Consider the following 19,495-nt stretch of genomic DNA (forward strand, 5'->3'; position numbering starts at 1 on the left):
GTTGGCCAGGCTGGTCTCGAGCTCCTGACCTCATGATCCGCCCTCCTCCCTGCCCTCCCCTGCCTCGGCCTCCCAAAGTGCTGGGATTACAAGCGTGAGACACTGCGCCCGGCCGCAAGTTGTCTTTATTGGTGTAATTTGTTGATACACTTTTCAAGCAATAACTATTAGCCTTGGCTTCTACCATTAAAAGGATTTCTTTCTTGGAGATTTTATATGCAAAGAAGATGTTTTAATTTCCTGAAATCAGAATAATTTAAATATCTCTGAGAAAAAAATAAGGAAATCATTATGTAACACCCATACACTTCACTCCCACTTGGTTTACAAAAAATATGTAGCTTTCAATACTTGATATTAAAATACATCTTATTTTACTGATTCTAAGGATCTACATCTTTCTTACATTTTAATATTGAAATTTGGATATATCTTATACTCAGGAACAATTTACAATTGCTGTGGGCAGGTGGCAGTGGTGAAATTTTAGAAAAATATTAACCACTTTATTTCTTATCATATATTCCTTTTTATGTTTGCAAAGCATGAGGATAAAGGATAGGATAAAAATCTGTATGTCTACATACATTTAAAAGAACTCTATCAATAAGTACAAAATAAAAATTTTAAATAATAAAATATTTGTCATAGTTCAGTTCAAACCATTTTTTTCTTAGTAAAACAAAATAATGTTGCACCTTATAATTAATAGCAGCTTAGATTCAATTTAATATATTTAAAACTCTAAAGGTACCCAACGGAAGATATCCTTAATGATTTATTGCTGGTGCTCTTTTTTTAAAAAAGAACCCCAAAGAATAACAAAAGAAAAGTTTTTAAACTATGTGAACAAATGTGAACCTGAAAGAATCAATTCTTCAAGACAAATCCTGAGTAGTTAACTGGGCCTAAATTTAAAACAGGGCCTAAGCTAGGCACAGTGTCTCACACCTATAATCCCAGCACTTTGGGAGGCCAAGGTGGGAGGATCACCTGAGGCCAGGAGTTCAATACCAACCTGGGCAACATACAGAGACTCCACCTCTACAAAACAAACAAACAAAAAAAATTAGTCTGGCACGGTGGTGCATGCCTATAGTCCTAGCTACTTGGGAGGCTGAGGTGGGATGATCAATTGAACCCAAGAGTTCAAGGTTACAGTGAGGTATGATGGCACCACCACACTCCAGCCTGGGCAACAGGGCAAGCCTGTCTCTGAAAAAATTAAATTAGATTAAATCAAATTAATTAGAGTCAAGCAGCCATTTGCTTACTAGAGGTCATATGCATATTCTGAGTCCCCCAAAAAACACACCCTGTTCAACTTTGGGACTTCCAGAGTTCATATGAACTAACCAATCAGAACTCACCTGAATCAACCAATCAGTTCACTTGCCTCAACCAATCAAGGCCCAGCTGTATCAACGAGCCAGACCTGAATGAGTTTGAATCCTTCATTTGCATAAACAGACCTGATTGAGAAGGTGGGAACTTTGGCTATAAAACTCAAGCCCTCCCTTTATTCTCTGGAACACACCTTCCTTCTAAACCTAAGGCTGCATGTAGCCATATGTAAACTGTTCATTGAAATAAGGTTTCTTCCCTCCCTTTTCCTTTTGAGAGAATTTTTGTTCACAAATATATACCATTATGTCTAGAAAGTAAAGACATAGTAATAAGTAACCCTTGGGTTAAAAAGAAAATGATAAAATAATAAAAGAAAAAAAGCCAAAATCTGGAGAATATAACACTAAGAAGGAAACTTACAGATTCAAATACACTTGTCAGAAAATAAGAGATAGAAAACAAATGAGCTAGGTGTTCACACATTTGGAAAAGTACATCATTACAAACCCAAAGAAGGTAGAAGGAAATACAAAGGAAAAAGTCAATGGAAAACAGAATGTGGGGATAAAATAACTAACAAAACTAAAAGTTGGTTCTTAAATCCCTGGCAAGCCTGATTGAGCAAAAAAGAGAGCAATATAAACTGAAAATATAGAATGAGCCAGGCATGGTGGTTCATGTCTGTAATCCCAGCGCTTTGGGAGGCTAAAGTGGGAGGACTGCTTGAGCCCAGGAGTTCGAGACCAGCCTGGGCAAGGCAGTGAGACTTTGTCTCTACAAAAAATAAACAAAAATTAGGGCATGGTGGCACTGGGCAAGGTGGCGTATGACTGTGGTGCCAGCTACTCGGGGGGCTGAGGTGGGAAGATCACTTGACCCAGGGAGGGAGGCTTCAGTGAGCCGAGATCACACCACTATACTCTATCCTGGGCAACAGAGCAAGACCCTGTCTCAAAAAATATATATAACCTGGACAACATAGCAAGACCCTGTCTCTACAAAAAAACACAAATATTAGTCAGGCATAGTGGCAGGCACTGGCAGTTCCAGCTACTGGGGGACTGGGGAACTGGGCAGGGGCTAAGCCAGGAGGATCACTTGAGCCTGGGAGGTCAGGGCTGCATGAGCCTAAATGGTGCCACTGCACTCCAGCCTGGGTGACAAAGCGAGATCTTGTCTCAAAAATGAAACAAACAAAAACCACACACATACACACACATACAGAAAAAGAGACAGAATACAGAGAAATAACTACAGACACCACAGAGACTTTAAAAATAAAATATCATTGCTGGGCACAGTGGCTCATGCTTGTAATCCCAGCACTTTGGGAGGCTGAGGCAGGTAGATCACTTGAGGTCAGGAGTTTGAGACCAGGCTGGCCAACACTGGGAAACCCCATCTCTACAAAAAATACAAAAATTAGCTGGGCATGGTGGTGTGCACCTGTAGTCCCAGCTACTTGGGTGGCTGAGGCAGAAGAAGTGTTTAAACCCAGGAGGTGGAGGTTGCAGTGAGCCGAGACTGTGCCATTGCACTCCAGCCTGAGCGACAGAGCAAGACTCCATCTCCAAAATAAAAAATAAATATCATAAGCAAACATATGGCAATAAGGTTTAAAACCTAGACAAGGTATGCATTTCTATAAAAAACATAAAAGTGTCAAAACTGTCATAAGAATCAAGAAAATTTGAATAGACCAACACTATTTAAAATATTAAAATGATAGATTTACCCTTATCCTCCTCCCCTAATACTGCAAGCCTAGACACTTCTGCAAGTGAGTTCTACTAAGCTTTCAAGGGTATTCCCTGTAACAAGTTGTTTCAGAAACCAGAAAAAGAGGGAAAGCTGCCAACATATAAGACAGTGGTCACATAAGACTGTAATACTGTATTTTTACTGTAACTTTTCTATGTTTGTTTGTTTGTTTGTTTGAGACAGGGTCTTGCTCTGTTGCCCAGGCTGGAGTGCAGTGGTGCAATCTCAGCTCACTGCAACCTCCACCTCCCATGTTCAAGTGATTCTCATGCCTCAGCCTCCTGAGTAGCTGGGATTATAGGCGTACCACGACACCCAGCTAATTTTTGTATTTTTAGAAGAGGCGGAGTTTCACCATGTTGGCCCGGTGGGTCTTGAACTCCTGACCTCAGGTGATCTGCCAGCCTCAGCCTCCCAAAGTTCTGGGATTACAGGTGTGAGCCACTGCACTCTGGAGGCTTTTCTATGTTTAAATACACAAATACATTGTTTCAATGGCCTACAGTATTCAGTACAGTAAGATGCTATAAAAGTTTGTAGCCTAGGAGCAATAGCCTACACCATCTGGTTTTTGTAGGCATATTCTATGAAGTTTGCAAGGCAAAACTGCCAATGATATGTTTCTTAGAATGTATCCCTGTCATCATTAAGTGACTTATAACTGTACTCGTTCTGATTCTCTATTTGAAGATTTTCAACAATCACTATGGCTCATACTTTCATAAGTATTTAGGTCTGAGGCTTTCTTCACCTGAATATAAACCCAGGTTCCAGAACTTTCAACTTTCCTTGGCAGTGGCTTTCAGCTAACTGCTTGGGGAACAAAGTAAGGAAAGCAGGGGAGGAAACTACTTTTTAAAGAGTGGTATTTAATCTGTTGAGGGCAGGCATGACTTCCTCATCATTTTCATCTCTTGGGCTCAATTTCTGCCCACTAATATAGCACTGGAATCACAAAAAGAAGACAAGTAATTATGCTGCTTCTTCATAAACATCTCTATCCAGTAGGACATCACATACTTTGCTCAATAGCTCTGTCCGTAATCCTTTTGAAACGACTAGTTAGAACTACCAAGTATGTAAGCAAGAGAGTGAACACTTCAAGTAAGAGTTGAGGAGCATCTCTAGGTAAAACCATTACTTCATAAAGAGCTCTGATTGGATAGACAGCTGGTAGATTTCAAACCTAAGGTAACAGCATTTCTCAGTGTGGTGGGATGCCCCCCAATTTTATAATCACTTGAGGTGTGTTGTCGAAATGCACATTCCTGAAACCCCCAATCATATTAAAAATTCATAATCTGCATTCCAACAAGCCCATACTTATGCATACTGAAATTTGAGAATCAGTGCTCTAATACATCCACCAGAGTGTGTTTTACAGCGTTACCTAATAATTGCACTCGTAGTCATTCAGAAGGCAACCTGGGTACATCACAGGTTACGAATACTGCTGCAATCCCTGTTATACAGAACCCTCTGGTAACCAGTCCCTCCCTGCATCTCGACGGGGGGGTCATTAAAATTACTGATATGTAAAGAGAGATCTTCACACTCTCCTTCCCATCACCCTTCCCACTCCAATACGCTCTTTTTGGAGAATTTCCTGCTCTTCGCCCTCCCTTTTCTCCTGTCAGAGTCCCTCCACCTTAACCCAACCTCCGATCCACCCCAGGCCGCCCTCACCCCAGGCCGCCCTCACCCCAGACCACCCCCGGCCAGGGCTTCTCTTTCGCCCGGGGCCCCTGACTCCACAGAGCTAGCGTCAGCTACCGGCTCCCTTCCGCTGTTCAAGGACCCCCAGACCCTCAACACTCCACAGTCACCCTTTTCCACTCCCAATCTTCTCTCAGCTTTGGCTACGCGGCCCGAAAGGTACTCACCATTCCGGCGGTTGCTACTGTCACTGCTCTGGTTGCTAGGGCCCGCGGGGTCAGTGCGCGTGCGCACTTCTCGGCGCTCTCCGCCGAAGCCCCATGCCCGGCAGCGGTCCTTTCTCTCCGCCCTCAGGGTGGTGCGAGCGGGGCATTGTGGGACTGCGTGGCGGCCGCCGGGGTCCTCCCGTCCGGCTGTTGCTGGCTACCCTTTTGCTGCTCTAGGGCTTAACCGCGCACAGAGTGGTCAGGACCGAAAGCAGTTTCAGCTGATCTGTAGTGACTCGCCCGCCTAAAGTTAAAGACCTTAAAACGTCCCCCTAACAACTGCCCTTTTCATAAAATAATGTTTTTAATTCCTTTCCCCTCCCGATGGCCTTTCCCACCCTTTTCCGGAGGAGGGAAAATAAGCGGCTTGCCGTAATTTATCCCTCCGTCCCGCTGAGAATACCAGAGCCAAACTCCACCGATTTTATGTTTCTTTACCCCGGATCCTCCAGGGAGCCAGAGGCAGCTAAAAGCTCTGTTCCACATTTTAAATATCACAAATTGTGGGTTTTAATCACCAAGGTGTCTTTTTTCCCCCACCTACCAAATGAGCTAAAAATTAACAATAATAATAATTCATAGAGTTGATAGGGGTATGGAGAAGTAGGAACACACAAATACGCTGCTGTTTATAATTGATACAGCCTTTCTGGAAGGCTGTTGGCTGTTCAAAAACTTTTGCACCCTTTGTGGTCCAGCAGTTCCACATCTAGGACTTTATCCTGAGCACAGAGATGTATGTTCAAAGCTTTAATAGCAAAAAAAAAAAAAAGAAAAAAGAAAAACTCAATTATCAACAAAAGAGAATTGGTGACTGGGACTGGTGGCTCACGCCTGTAATCCCAGCACTTTAGGAGGCTGAGGCGGGAGGATCACTTGATCACTTGAGACCAGCCTGGCCAACATGGTGAAACCCCGTCTCTACTAAAAATACAAAAATTAGCCGGGTGTGGTGGCACGCGCCTGTAGTCCCAGCAATTCCGGAGCCTGAGCCACGAAAATTGCTTGAACCCGAGGGGCGGACGTTGCAGTGAGCCGAGATCGCGCCACTGCACTCCAGTCTGGGCAACAAGAGTGACACGCCGTCTCAAAACAAACAAAAAAAAAAAAAAAAAAAAGAAAGAGAGAAAATTGGTTAGTAGTATTGAACATCCAATGCAATAATGTTCTTCCACTAAAAAAGTACCAATGACTTGCTGAAAGGCATCTATTCACATCCAAAGATAGTCATATTTTAAGTAAAAATAGAAGTTACCAAACAAAATAGTTGGTACTATTTTCTTTTAAAATTATACATAGTGGCCTGGTGCAGTTTGTTCATGTCTGTAATCCCAGAAATTTGGGAGGCCAAAGTAAAAAGATCCCTTGAACCCAGGAGTTCGAGACCAGCCTAGGCAACATAACAAGACCCTGGCTCTATAAAAAATAAAAATTAGCCAGGCGTTGTGGTACACACTGATAGCCTCAGCTGCTGGGGAGGCTGAAGCAAGAGGATCATTTGAGGAGTTTGAGGCTGAAATGAGTTATAATTGTGCCATTACACTCTACCCTGGGCAACAGAGTCAGACCCTGTCTCTAAAACAAAAAAAAAAACAAAAAATATTGGAAAAGCTATACATAGTACACAGACACATATAAACCTTTATCTAAAAGGATATTATGAGGGTTTAATGTTTGCTGTGGACTGAGTGGTGGTACACCAAAATTCATATGTAGTGATCTGGTGAGTTTACGTTCTTTGATACTTTCTGAGAGGTCTGGGGGGTACCTAAATTTTAAGCTTTAAAACCGGAAGGGTCAATTTCTATGTTTATTTAAAAAAAAAAACAAAAAACTGTCTATGGGACTATTGGATAGGTTTCAAAATGTTGGTACACTTCACATAAAGAACATTTTGAGTTCCAGATTCTCAAAGGTTAAAAACATTCACACAGAAAATAAAATAATTATATAACTTGGACCCTTCTTTTGTTCTTTCATATCCTACAAAATGACAAAATAGATTCCAAAACCTGTTCACCAGAGAACGTGTGGGTCTGCTTGCTCTTATTTCAGGCCTGGATAAAATAAGTTGAAAGAAAGTTTAAAAATAGTATTGAAGGCCAGGCGCGGTGGCTCATGCCTGTAATCCCAGCACTTTGGGAAGCCGAGGCAGGCAGATCACCTGAGGCTGGGAGTTCCAGACCAGCCTGACCAACATGGAGAAACCCTGTCTCTACTAAAAATACAAAATTAGCCAGGTATGGTGGCGCGTGCCTGTAATCCCAGCTACTGGAGAGGCTGAGGCAGGAGAATTGCCTGAACCCGGAAGGCAGAGGTTGCCATGAGCCAAGGTTGTGCCACTGAACGACAGAACATGCGACAGAACGAGAACCTGTCTCAAAACAAAACAAAGAAATCCTTAATTTTTAAACAAAAATGTGGGCCAAACAAAAGAGAAGAAAAAATTGTCACATTTAAGAAATGAGTTAGAGATTAAGCAAAATAGCTAAAAGTTACATATCTTAAAATTTAAAAAAAGAACTTAAACCCTAGGATAGGCACTAATTCTTAAGGCTGTTTATATACTAGAGAGGTTTATCAATTCAAATTAGAATTGGCTGACTGGGTGCAGTGGCTCATACCTGTAATCCCAGCACTTTGGGAGGCCAAGGCAGGAGGATGGCTTGAGAGTGGGAGTTCAAGACCAGGCGGAGTAACATAGCGAGACCCCATATTTAACCAAAAAAAAAAAAAAGAAAGAAAAATTAGCTGCGCATGGTGGCGTGAGCCTGTAGTACCAGCTACTCAGGAGGCTGAAGTGGAAGAATCACTTGAGCCTGGGAGGTCAAGGTTGCAGTGAGCTATGATCATGAAACTGCATTCCAGCCCGGGCAACAGAGCGAGACTCTGTCTCAAAATAAATAAATAAATAAATAAATAATAAAAATAAAATAAAATAAACCTTGACCAGGCATGATGGCTCATGCACTGCATTGCAGCCTGGGCAACAATAAACCTCTTTTTAAAATCTTACACAAGGGCCAGGTGTGGTGGCTCCTGCCTATAATCCCAGCACTTTGGGAGACCAAGGCAGGTGGATCACTGGAGGTCAGGAATTTGAGACCAGCCCGGCGAACATGGTGAAACCCCATCTCTACTAAAAATACAAAAATTAGCCGGGCATAGTAGTGCATGCCATAGTTCCAGCACTCAGGAGGCTGAGGCAAGAGAATTGCTTGAACCCGGGAGATGGAGGTCGCAGTGAGCCAAGATCACGCCACTGCATTCCAGCCTGGGTGACAAAAGCGAGACTCAGACTCAAAAAAAAAGAAACAAAAATCTTACACAAAAAACCCTGAATTCAAGAAGTGGTGTGTATGAGTTTATACAAACACACACACACACACACCTTTTTTTCATTTTCTGGAGACAGTGTCTCACTTGGTTGCCCAGGGTAGATAGGCTGCAGTGTAGTGCTGTAATCACAGCTCACTGTAGCCTCAATCCCTCAGGCTCAGATGATCCTCCTGCCTCAGCCTCCCAAATAGCTAGGACTATAGGCATGTGTTACCACCCCCAGCTAAATTTTAAATTTTTTTTGTAGAGACAGGGGTCTTGCTATGTTGTCCAGGCTGGTTTTGAACTCCTGAGCTCAAGCAGTCCTCCCACCTTGGCCTCCCAAAGTGCTGGGATTACAGGCCTAAACCACCTCACCAAAGCCTGTATTTTTTCTTGATGTTAATAATTGAAACTTGTATTCGATTTTAAAAATAATGTTAATTTTGGGGGAAACTATTTAATAATACTATAAATTAGGGCAACAACTCTTCAACCTCTGCCAAGAAGACCCCTCGCAACTGGTTTTTTTTTTTTTTTTTTTTTTTTTTTTTTAGATAAGAGTCTCACTCTATTACCCAGGCTGGAATACAGTAGACCAATCACGGTTCACTGCAACCTTGGCCTCCCAGGTTCGAGCGATCCTGCCACCTCAGCCCCTCAAGTAGCTGGAACCATAGAAGTGTGCCACCACGCCTGGCTAATTTTTTTGTATTTTTGGTAGAGACAAGGTTTGCCATCATCCCCAGGCTGGTTTTGAACTGCTGAGCTCAAGTGATCTGCCCGCCTCAACCTCCCAAAGTGCTGGGATTACCTGTGTGAGCCACCGTGCCCAGCCGCAAACCAGTCATAAGCACAAGATTACTGATCAACCAAAATCAAAGTCTAATAATTAATATTGGTACCTTTCCCTTCAAATATGTAAAAACAAATGGCAACTGCAAAACTAAAACTAAATTATAATGAGGACCAGAACTTTTAACATGTTTCAATTCCATACATTTTAAGTGTTTAGAATAAAAACTCAGAACTTCATCTAAGATAATTCTAACAAGTTAAAGCTCATCCACAAACTGTAATTAAGTTTTTGGTGGAGAAGGTGGAAGGGATAAACTCTGTCTTTCCCTCAGATAATTACATTGTCTACATGTGTAATTATCAATTTGCAACTAGAACCTGGAACCTGCCTGTTTTAAAATATAATTTTAAACAAAAGCATGAAGGAAAGTTTTTAAAACTATACCAAGATAAGGGAATTTTGGAGAATCAAAGCAAGTGTTTCTCAGTAATTAGTTGCCATTCTAAAGATAAATATCTTAGAGTTCCCAGCTTTCTGTAAAGATCCTGGAACAGGGTGCAGCTAGACACATATCAAAATCTGATTAACAGCAGAAAATATTCTGTGACTTCAGTCTACCACCAACTAGCCTCTGAGTCATCCTGTAGAATTCACTCTAGTCTCTGACTATTATGAGAAAATTGTCATAACCAAATGGTTCCTCATCACAAAACCAGGGGCCTATGTGTATGTATTCACCCCTGGTCAAAACATACCTAAAACGGCTGGGCGCGATGGCTCATACCTGTAATCCCAGCACTTTGGGAGGCCGAGGTGGGTGGATCACTTGAGGTCAGGATCACTTGAGATCATTTGAGTCAGCCTGGCCAACATGGTGAAAACCTATCTCTACTAAAATACAAAAATTAGCCGGGCGTGGTGGGAGGCACCACTTGAACTCGGGAGGTGGAGGTTTCAGTGAGCCAAGATCAAGCCACTGCACTCCAGCCTGGGTGACAGAGGGAGACTCTATCAAGGAAGGAAGGAAAGAAGGAGGGGAGGAAGGGAGGAAGGGAGGGAGGGAGGGAGGGAAAAAAATCTAAAACTTCGGGGACAGATATAGCAAACTAATAGTCATACACTGGCTTTTTAGATCTTTGGAGGTACAGAAGGTGGCAGGAAGAGTAGGTGGGAAAGATGGGTAAGTAGCAGCTTGAAAGCTGGCTTTCAGTTAGCAATTACCTTGAGTTAAAGCTCAAACAAACCAAACATGGAGAAATATGGATAGTTCCAAAACTGCAGTCTATGATGAACTTGAATTTAGCATTTTTATTTCTTTTAAAAGCTTGCAGATGACCATGAGAAGTTCAGATCTCAGTCATTTTTTGATAAAAATATTCAGTCTGTCTCTGGATTTGCTCTGAAGCATAACTAAATTTAAGTGTCTAGCCCAGCAAGGCTGCACATGCCTGTAATCCTAGCACTTTGGAAGGGTGAGGGGGGAGGATTGCTTGAGGCCAGGAGTTCAAGACCAGCCTGGGCAACAGAGCAAGACCCCTGCCACTTAAATAAATAAATAATACATTTAATTGTCTAGTTAGCCTTTACCCTAAGTGCAAAAACTCCAAGATCTTCCAAGACTCAATCTGAGCAATAGCATGAGCTTTGAGCTGCCCCCCTCCCAAATTAGGTACCCTTAATACAGGATCCAGAGCTACAGAGAAAAAAGGACTATAAGGGGGAATCTATTTTGTGGCCAGTACTGGACTAGCTTAAAAGAGTAAAATTTGTCTTCCCATGTTCTGAGACACTTCACGGCTATGTCAGTATAAACAGAGCTCTTCCAACGCCTGTCATCCTCTCCAACAATAAAAAGGAAATGGGCATTGGCTCTTTCTTTCTTTCTTGTTTGTTTGTTTGAGACAGAGTTTCGCACTGTAGGCCAGGCTGGAGTGCAGTGGCACGATCTCATCTCACTGCAACCTCCGCCTCCTGGGCTCAAGCAATTCTCCTGCCTCAGCCTCCCGAGTAGCTGGGATTACAGGCATGTGCCACCATGTCTGGCTAATTTTTGTATTTTTAGTAGAGAAAGGGTTTCACCATGTTGGCCAGGCTGGTCTCGAACTCCTGACCTCAGGTAATCCACCCACCTCGGCCTCCCAAAGTACTGGGATTACAGACGTGAGCCACTGCGCCCAGTCAGCATTGGCTTTTTCAAGAGGGATACAGCTTTTTTGGTAGGCTTGTCCAAGGGGTCTTCCAGTGCTTCTTTAACCGTATACTCCTGAATCAGTGGCAAAGATTCTGTCTAGGTTAAAAGGCAGTCCTGGCAGGATCAAGCTACCACAGGTAGGGCGTAGCTGTGTTTGAGATGCAGCCATTGATGGTCATGACCACAGCTATATTTGGGAGAAAGCTAGCCATGGAAAATGCCAACTCTGCCCCTTTGCCTGAGCCAATCACTCCAATGTTTGGACCTTTGACCTGCAGATTGAAGAAAAAGAAGGCAAACACGGAAAGAGACAAAGGAAAAATGAAGCATAATTGTTAATGGGATCACCAAAGTCCTCAATAAAGGAGAGTCTTTCTTTTTTTGAGACGGAGTTTCGCTCGTTGCCCAGGCTGGAGTGCAATGGCGCAATCTGGGCTCACCGCAACCTCTGCCTCCCAGGTTCAAGCGATTCTCCTGCCTCAGCCTCCCAAATAGCTGGGATTACAGGCATGTACCACCAAGTCGGCTAATTTTGTATTTTTAGTGGAGATGGGGTTTCTCCATGTTGGTCAGGCTGGTCTTGAACTCCCGACCTCAGATGATCCGCCTGCCTTGGCCTCCCAAAGTGCTGGGATTACAGGTGTGAGCCACCGTGCCTGGCCAGAAAGTCTTTTATGAAGTTATCAGACAACTCTAGTATTTATTTATTAATTCAACAGGTATTTGTTACATATATTTTCCAACCCATTAGTAACACTTGCATTATTCACTCTCTTCTGGAGTAATTCATTCATTTCTCTCATACCACTCACCTTTGGGTGACTTTGCACAAATTTAACTGCCTCTTCAAAGTAATCTAAATTTAAGTCTTTCACGACTGGAGGTAGATCTTCATAGCCAAAAAATGGCAAAGCAGAGTAGCAAAACCTCAACAAGCCAGGAGACTTGCTCAAGATTCACTTAATCCTCCATCACCAAATATATCAATGAGACCAGGAAAAGGACCATCACCTATAACCCAGGAAAGGGAATGAATCTTGGGCTAGATGACAGAACATTTAATGGACTATAGTACCTAGCCAACATTTTCTAAATAAAAATTTGATCATATAATTTATCTTATTTTAAAAAAAAACTACCTACTCACTTTGAAAAGAAAACATCTGTTTTGGTGAAATGGATTTATTATTGTGGTTGAAATAGACATTTATTTGAGCTATTTTGAAGCTATAAATGTAAAAATTTTTTTTTTTCCTGTGAGTTAACCATGGTAAATGAAAAAGAGAAAAGAAAAGAAAGAAAAATCGCATCAAATATGTGGAAGGTATTTTGGTTTGAAGTACAAGTCCTGATAAGTCTAAGCAAATAGTTATGCAGGCTTTGAGTTATGTAAGAATAAAAATCTCCTTCTTTTTTTTTTTTTTTTTTCTTTTTTGAGACAGGGTTTCACTCCCATAGGCCAGGCTGGAGTGCAGTGGCATGCATGGTCTGGACTCATTGCAACCTTCACACCTCCTGGGCTCAAGCAATTCTTGTCCCCTACCGCACCCTGCTAATTTTTGTAGAGACAAGGTTTCTGCCATGTTGGCCAGGCTGGTCTCGAACTCCTGACCTCAGGTGATCCACCCACCTCAGCCTCCCAAAGTGCTGGGATTACAGGGGTAAGCCACTGTGCTGGCCAGATGTCTGCTATTGTTTGTTCGTTTGTTTGTTTGAGAGGCGGAGTCTTGCTCTGTTGCCCAGGCTTAGGTGCAGTGGCATAATCTCAGCTCACTACAACCTTCGCCTGCCAGGTTCAAGCAATTCTCCTGCCTCAGCTTCCCAAGCAGCTGAGACTACAGGCGTGTGCCACCACGCCCAGCTAATTTTTGTATTTTTTAGTAGAGATGGGGTTTCACTACATGTTGGCCAGGCTGGTCTCAAACTCCTGACCTCAGGTGATCTGCCCGCCTCAGCCTCTCAAAGTGCTGAGATTACAGGCGTGAGCCACCGCGCCCAGCTGGATGTCTGGTTTTTAGAATGAGATTTTTAAAGCCAGGTGCAGTGGTTCATGCCTGTAATCCCAGCACTTTGGGAGGCCGAGGTGAGCCGATCATTTGAGGTCGGGTGTTGGAGACCAGCCTGGTCATCGTGGTGAAACCCCAAAAACCCATCTCTACTAAAAATACAAAAAACTAGCTGGTTGTCATGGTGCATGCCTGTGATCCCAGCTAGTCAGGAGGCTGAGGTGGGAAAACCACTTGAACCTGGGAGGCGGAGGTTGCAGTGAGCTGAGATCGGGCCGCTGCACTCTAGCCTTAGCGACAGAGTGAGACTACGTCTCAAAAAACAAAGAATCGGCCGGGCGCGGTGGCTCAAGCCTGTAATCCCAGCACTTTGGGAGGCCGAGACGGGCGGATCACGAGGTCAGGAAATCGAGACCATCCTGGCTAACACGGTGAAACCCCATCTCTACTAAAATACAAAAAAAATTAGCCGGGCGAGGTGGCGGGCGCCTGTACTCCCAGCTACTCGGGAGGCTGAGGCAGGAGAATGGCGTGAACCCGGGAGGCGGGGCTTGCAGTGAGCTGAGATCCGGCCACTGCACTCCAGCCTGGGCAACACAGCCAGACTCCGTCTCAAAAAAAAAAAAAAAAAAAAAAGAATCAAAAAACAAAAAGAAACCCAGACATCCAAATTTAAAGGGCCCTTTGATTTCTCAATAAATTTAAGATACAGTCAGAGTCACCAAAATCCATAATTCAACAGGGATTAAACTATTTTAAAGGTCTAATGAAGGTGTACTATAAAGTGAACTACATGTGTGAAGAGATACTAAACTATCAATCTAATATCCTCCTAATGTTGGTCTATTATTTCTCTTTCAATATTCGTATTGGGGATGTGTTATTCCTTCACTATTCCAAGAGAAGAATTTATCGGCCAGTTGTTTCCTGGTATTTTTCAGATATATTCCTTTGTTATTCCAATTAAAGTAAAAGTGGTTGGGCTGGGTGGTGAGATCCTGTAGTCCCAGCTACTTGGGAGGCTGAGGTGGGAGAATCACTTCAGCCCCGGAGGGGAGGTTGCAGTGAGCCATGACAGCGCCACTGCACTCTAGCCAGGGTGACAGACTGAGACCCTGTCTCAAATAATAATAATAATTTTTAAAAAGCCAGGCTCAGTTGTGTGTGTCTGTAATCCCAGTACTTTGAGAAGCTGAGGTGGGAGGACTGCTTCAAGCCAGGAATTCAAGACCAGTCTGGGCAGCATAGCAAGACCTCATCTCTAAAAAAACTAAAAGGTTAAAATGAGGCCATGTATGCCTGTAATCCCAGCATTTTGAGAAGATGAGGTGGAAGGATCACTTGAGCCCAGAAGTTCGAGGCTGTTATAAGCTACCATGGTGCCACTGCACTCCAGCCTGTGTGACAGAGCAAGACCTAGTCTCTAAAAAAATAAGAATTTTAAAAAGAAAGATGGCTGGGTGTGGTGGCTCCCCAACACTTGGGGAGGCTAAGGTGGGAGGATCGCTGGAGCCCATGAGTTCAAGACCAGCCTGGGCAATGTAGGGAAACCCCGTCTCTACTAAAAATACAAAAAATTAGCCGGGTGTGGTGGCGGGCGCCTGTAGTCCCAGCTACTCGGGAGGCTGAGGCAGGAGAATGGCGTGAAGCCGTAAGGCAGAGCTTGCAGTAAGCCGAGATCACGCCACTGCGCTCCAGCCTGGGCGACAGAGTGAAATTCCGTCTCAAAAATAAATAAATAAATAAATAATTTACCTGGGTGGCACATGCCTGCTGTCCCAGATACTCTACTCTGAAGGCTGAGGTGGGAGGATCGCCTGGGCTCAGGAGGTTGAGACTGCTGTAAGCAAACAAAAGCATTTAATGCTAGAAATTTTGCAGCAATCTTATGCTTAATATAGCAAACACGCAGGGTGTATGCTCCTAAGGAATAGCGTATGCAGCACTAGGACTCTGGCGGGTGAGCAGCTGGCAGAAGAAAGGTGCATGAGCAGATGAAATTTAGATCCTAGCCACCATTTAATGTTCCACTTGATGTCTAGGAGACAAAATAAGGGATTAAGGAGCTCGCTTTGTTTTCAGATGACAAACCAGCTAGCAAAGCAAGCCAGCTTTCCTATACCAGCCAGTCGATTCCCTCACTGTGCTGCCAGGCACTCCGCGGAAAAGGGCCCCGAACCTGATGGCAGCAGGAAGACCCCCCGCAGGCGCGCGGCGCAGCTGGGGGGTGGAGAACCAGCGCTGCACCTGGGCCGAGGCCAGCGCTGGATCCAGCGGCGCCGCCTACTGCAGCGGCGTTAGGTGGACGGTCACCTCCACTTTGAGGGGGTTTTTCAAGGCTGCCCTCGGCATTCGACTGAGGCAGGGATCCTTCGAAGCGGCCGGCATGAGGCTCCACAGAAGCCTCATGGGCCCCACGCCCGTGAAGTCGCCGCCCGGAGCCAGGTCCCTGGCCAGGGCCAGCCCCTCGCCGCTGTCCACCTCGTAGTGGACGAGGGAGTGGAAGAGACAGCCTCGGTGGCGGACGCCCGACACCCTCAGGGTCACCCGCTCCCCGGAGCCCAAGCCTTCTGCTTTCACATCCGGGCGCTTGTCGGCCAGCCCAGTCTTGGGCGTGACTGTCAGGGTCGCGGCCTTTTGGGAGAAAAGGGACGATGTGAATATCGGCCTCCAGGTCTGGAGGGGGACCCCAGAGGCTCGGAGCGCTGCCCGGGCCGCCCTCCACATCGTGCCGGGACCGTTGCGGCTTTGACCTCCGCCAACGTCTAGGCGGCCGGGCGCTGGCGGCCGAGGTTCCGCGCTGAGGAGAAGGGAGGAGTGGGGCCCGGCCTGGCAGGGCGTGGCCCCGTGGGGCAAAACCCTGCAGGGCCACGTGATGGGACCTGGGCTGTTCCCTGCGGCGCCACTTAGCAACGGGCTGCAAGAAGAGGCGACTCCGGAGGGCCCAGGGTCCTTTGAGCTCCTAGAGGTCCCGTGTGGAACCGTCTGGAAGAGGCAGGATCCCCTCGCGAGTTTACCCTGGACGTGTGGCGAATAAAAAACATTTTTAACAGAAAGTGCCGGCCTCTGGCCTCCTCTGAATTCCCTCACTGGCCACCAGGGGTCACTATTCTCTAAACTTGATTGAAGGAGGCCAAGTGTGCTAGGCTCCGAACAAATTCCTTTCCTCCCTTTTAAGTAACCTTTGTCCTGGATTAAGAAAGCCTGTCAAGGTTAAAGTTTAAACGTTTCCGATGAGATACTGAATTGAACTATAAAATAGTAGAGATTGATAATAGAAACTGGTGGAGAGACACTTCCCAAACTTGAATGCCAGCAAAGACCTAAAACGAGCCCAGCGGGACATAGGGGATGAGTGCAGGAGGGAGCATATATTTTGCTTTTTCATTCAGAAAACGGAACTACAGGGCAGCCCGCAGTGGCTCAGGCCTGTAATCCCAGCACTTCGGGAGGCCCAAGTGGGTGGATCACGTGAGGTCAGCAGTTCGAGACCAGCCTGGCCAACATGGTAAACCCAGTCTCTACTAAAAATACAAAAATTAGCCAGGCGTGGTGGCAGGCACCTGTAATCCCAGCTACTTGAGAGGCTGAGGCGAGAGAATTGCATGAAACCGGGAGGTGGAGGCTGCAGTGAGCCGAGATTGTGCCACTGCACTCCAGTTTGGGGGACAGAATGAGACCCTGTCTCGAAAAAAAAAAAAGAGAGAGAGAAAGCTGAACTACAGATATATACCCTGAGGAAATAAGTTCTATTGTCCTGTGGCCTGGCACAAGTATTAATAATGCATATTTTTTGTATGCAGAAAAAAAACTTAACAAGTATATTACATTTCTTTTTCTTTTCTTTTCTTTTCTTTTTTTTTTGAGACAGAGTCTCGCTCTGTCGCCCAGGCTGGAGTGCAGTAGCGCCATCTCGGCTCACTGCACGCTCCGCCTCCTGAGTTCACGCCATTCTCCTGCCTCAGCCTCCTGAGTAGCTGGGACTACAGGCGCCGGCCACCGCGCCTGGCTAATTTTTTATATTTTTAGTAGAGACAGGGTTTCACCATGTTAGCCAGGATGGTCTTGATCTCCTGACCTCATGATCCGCCCGCCTCAGCCTCCCAAAGTGCTGGAATTACAGGCGTGAGCCACCGTGCCCGGCCAGTCCAATCATATTTCTACATGGCTGCCCATACTTTGTTGAGCCTAAGCATAAAAATGGACAATTTCCCCTGTGTCTTTGTGCTTTGCGTCTTCTTCTTCTTCTTCTTCTTTTTTTTGACAGAGTTTTATTCTATCACCCAGGCTGGAGTGTAGTGGTGCAATCTCGGCTCACTGCAACCTCCACCTCCTGGATTCAAGTGATTCTCCTGCCTCAGTATCCTGAGTAGCTGGGATTACAGGCATGTGCCACCATGCCCAGCTAATTTTTGTATTTTGTATTTTGTATTTTGTAGAGACAGGGTTTAGCCATGTTGGCTAAGCTGGTCTTGAACTCCTGACCTTAGGTGATCTGCCAGCCTCGGCCTCCCAAAGTGCTGGGATTACAGGCATGAGCCACTGTGTCTGGCCTTCTGTTACCCAGGCTGGAGTGCAGTGTTGCAATCATGGCTCACTGTAGCCTCCATCTCCTGGGTTCAAGCTATCTTCCCACCTCAGCACTCTCCCACTCCCCCAATAGCTGGGACTACAGAAATGTGCCACCATGCCTGGCTAATTTTTTCTTCTATAGAGACGGGGTCTCAATATGTTGCCCAGGCTGATCTTGAGCTCCTGGCCTCAAGCAATCCTCCAGCCTCAGCCTCCCAAAGTGCTGAGTCCAAAGAGCTGAGATTACAGGCATGAGCCACTACATCTGGATGGATCTTCATTCTGAAGGCTCCCGTAATACACGATAAATAAATTGTATGCCTTTTCTCCAATTAATCTGCCTTTTGAAAGTTGATTTTTGTAATGACCCTTCAGAAAGCCAAGTCTTGGCTGGGCACAGTTGCTCACATCTGTAATCCCAGCACTTTGGCAGGATGAGGCAGGCAGATCACCTGAGGTCAGGAGTTCGAGACCAGTCTAGCCAACGTGGTGAAACCCCTTCTCTACTAAAAGTACAAAGATTAGTGATGGGCGCCTGTAATCCCAGCTACTTGGAAAGCAGAGGCAGGAGAATCATTCGAATCCAGAAGGCAGAGATTGCAGTGAGCTGAGATCGCACCACTGTATCACTGACCCCCCAACATTAGAAAAACAACTCAAGTAATTTTGACGTCTGCCTCCAAATCCATCATTATACTGGCCATAAATGGTAGATTTTGTGCGTATCTGTATGTTAACATGGAAAAAATACACTGCCTTCCACAAGCTTTTATTGTCCCAGGGTTCCAAGGCCACTTTAAGTGAATATAAAATAGCTTTAAATGAATATAAAATACTCATGATAATTTGAAATAATTAAGAAGTCTTTGTGTTTTCAATAGCCTGAAATACGTAACCGGTTTGTACAAATGTTTTTTAAACGATCAGTGGTTAGAAAAATCTTACATTTGCTTTCACAATTGTCCGTCAGCCTTTTTTATCATGATAGAACATTCAAGGGTATTAGGTATACAAACAATGGGTTGAATTTAGTAACATTTTCTAATTTGCTATTTGTTCTCATTTTAATAACTGTCTCCAAATGAATTCCATTTAGGCTTCAACTACTTTGAGCCACTAAGCTTCAAGAAAAAATTATTGGCTGGGTACAGTGGCTCATGCCTATCCCAGAACTTTGGGAGGCCGAGGCAGGCGGATCACCTGAGGTCAGGAGTTCAAGACCAGTCTGGCCAACACGGTGAAACCCCGTCTGTACTGAAAATACAAAAATTACCCAGGTGTGTAGTACGTGCCTGTAATCCCAGCTACTCGGGAGGCTGAGGCAGGACAATCACTTGAACCCGGGAGGCAGAGGTTGCAATGAGCCAAGATCAAGCCACTGCACTCCAGCCTGGGCAATGGAGAGTGAGACTCCATTATTGATAGCCCTTTAAACAATTCAATATTGCATAATAAAAAATGATAAAGGGGATATCACCACCTATCCCACAGAAATACAAACGACCGTCAGAGAATACGATAAACACATCTACGCAAATAAATTAGAAAATCTAGAAGAAATGGATAAATTCCTGGACAC

General features: G+C 44.8%; 2 protein-coding genes across 5 annotated transcripts in view; both read right to left on the minus strand.

Moving 5' to 3' along the window:
* DNAL1 (dynein axonemal light chain 1) overlaps positions 1-5,885 on the minus strand; it is a 64,604-nt gene extending 58,719 nt beyond the window's left edge. The window contains exon 1 of one of the 3 annotated variants that reach the window (XM_050798895.1): positions 4,992-5,885. In XM_050798895.1, coding sequence (XP_050654852.1) covers positions 4,992-4,994 — 3 coding nt within the window. In that variant the 5' untranslated portion in view covers positions 4,995-5,885. Of the gene's footprint in view, positions 1-4,498; positions 4,689-4,881 lie in introns of those variants that run through there. The other 2 variants (XM_050798897.1, XM_050798896.1) reach the window with 2 other exon arrangements.
* Positions 5,886-10,189: 4,304 nt separating this feature from the next.
* On the minus strand, positions 10,190-16,639 carry LOC126959580 (acyl-coenzyme A thioesterase 2, mitochondrial-like). Of its 2 annotated transcripts, XM_050798920.1 has the most exons (3): positions 15,487-16,639; positions 15,100-15,184; positions 10,190-11,610 (listed from the first exon to the last, which is right to left on the minus strand). In XM_050798920.1, the coding sequence occupies exon 1, from the start codon at positions 16,069-16,071 to the stop codon at positions 15,628-15,630; it is 444 nt and encodes a 147-aa protein (XP_050654877.1). In that variant the 5' UTR covers positions 16,072-16,639; the 3' UTR covers positions 10,190-11,610; positions 15,100-15,184; positions 15,487-15,627. The 2 variants fall into 2 exon arrangements, with proteins under 2 accessions (XP_050654877.1, XP_050654876.1); XM_050798919.1 differs by having other exon boundaries at positions 15,100-16,639.
* Between the last annotated feature and the right edge of the window lie 2,856 nt (positions 16,640-19,495).

Source organism: Macaca thibetana, chromosome 7 (genome assembly GCF_024542745.1).
Source record: "Macaca thibetana thibetana isolate TM-01 chromosome 7, ASM2454274v1, whole genome shotgun sequence".
NCBI classification, from domain to species: Eukaryota; Metazoa; Chordata; class Mammalia; order Primates; family Cercopithecidae; genus Macaca; species Macaca thibetana.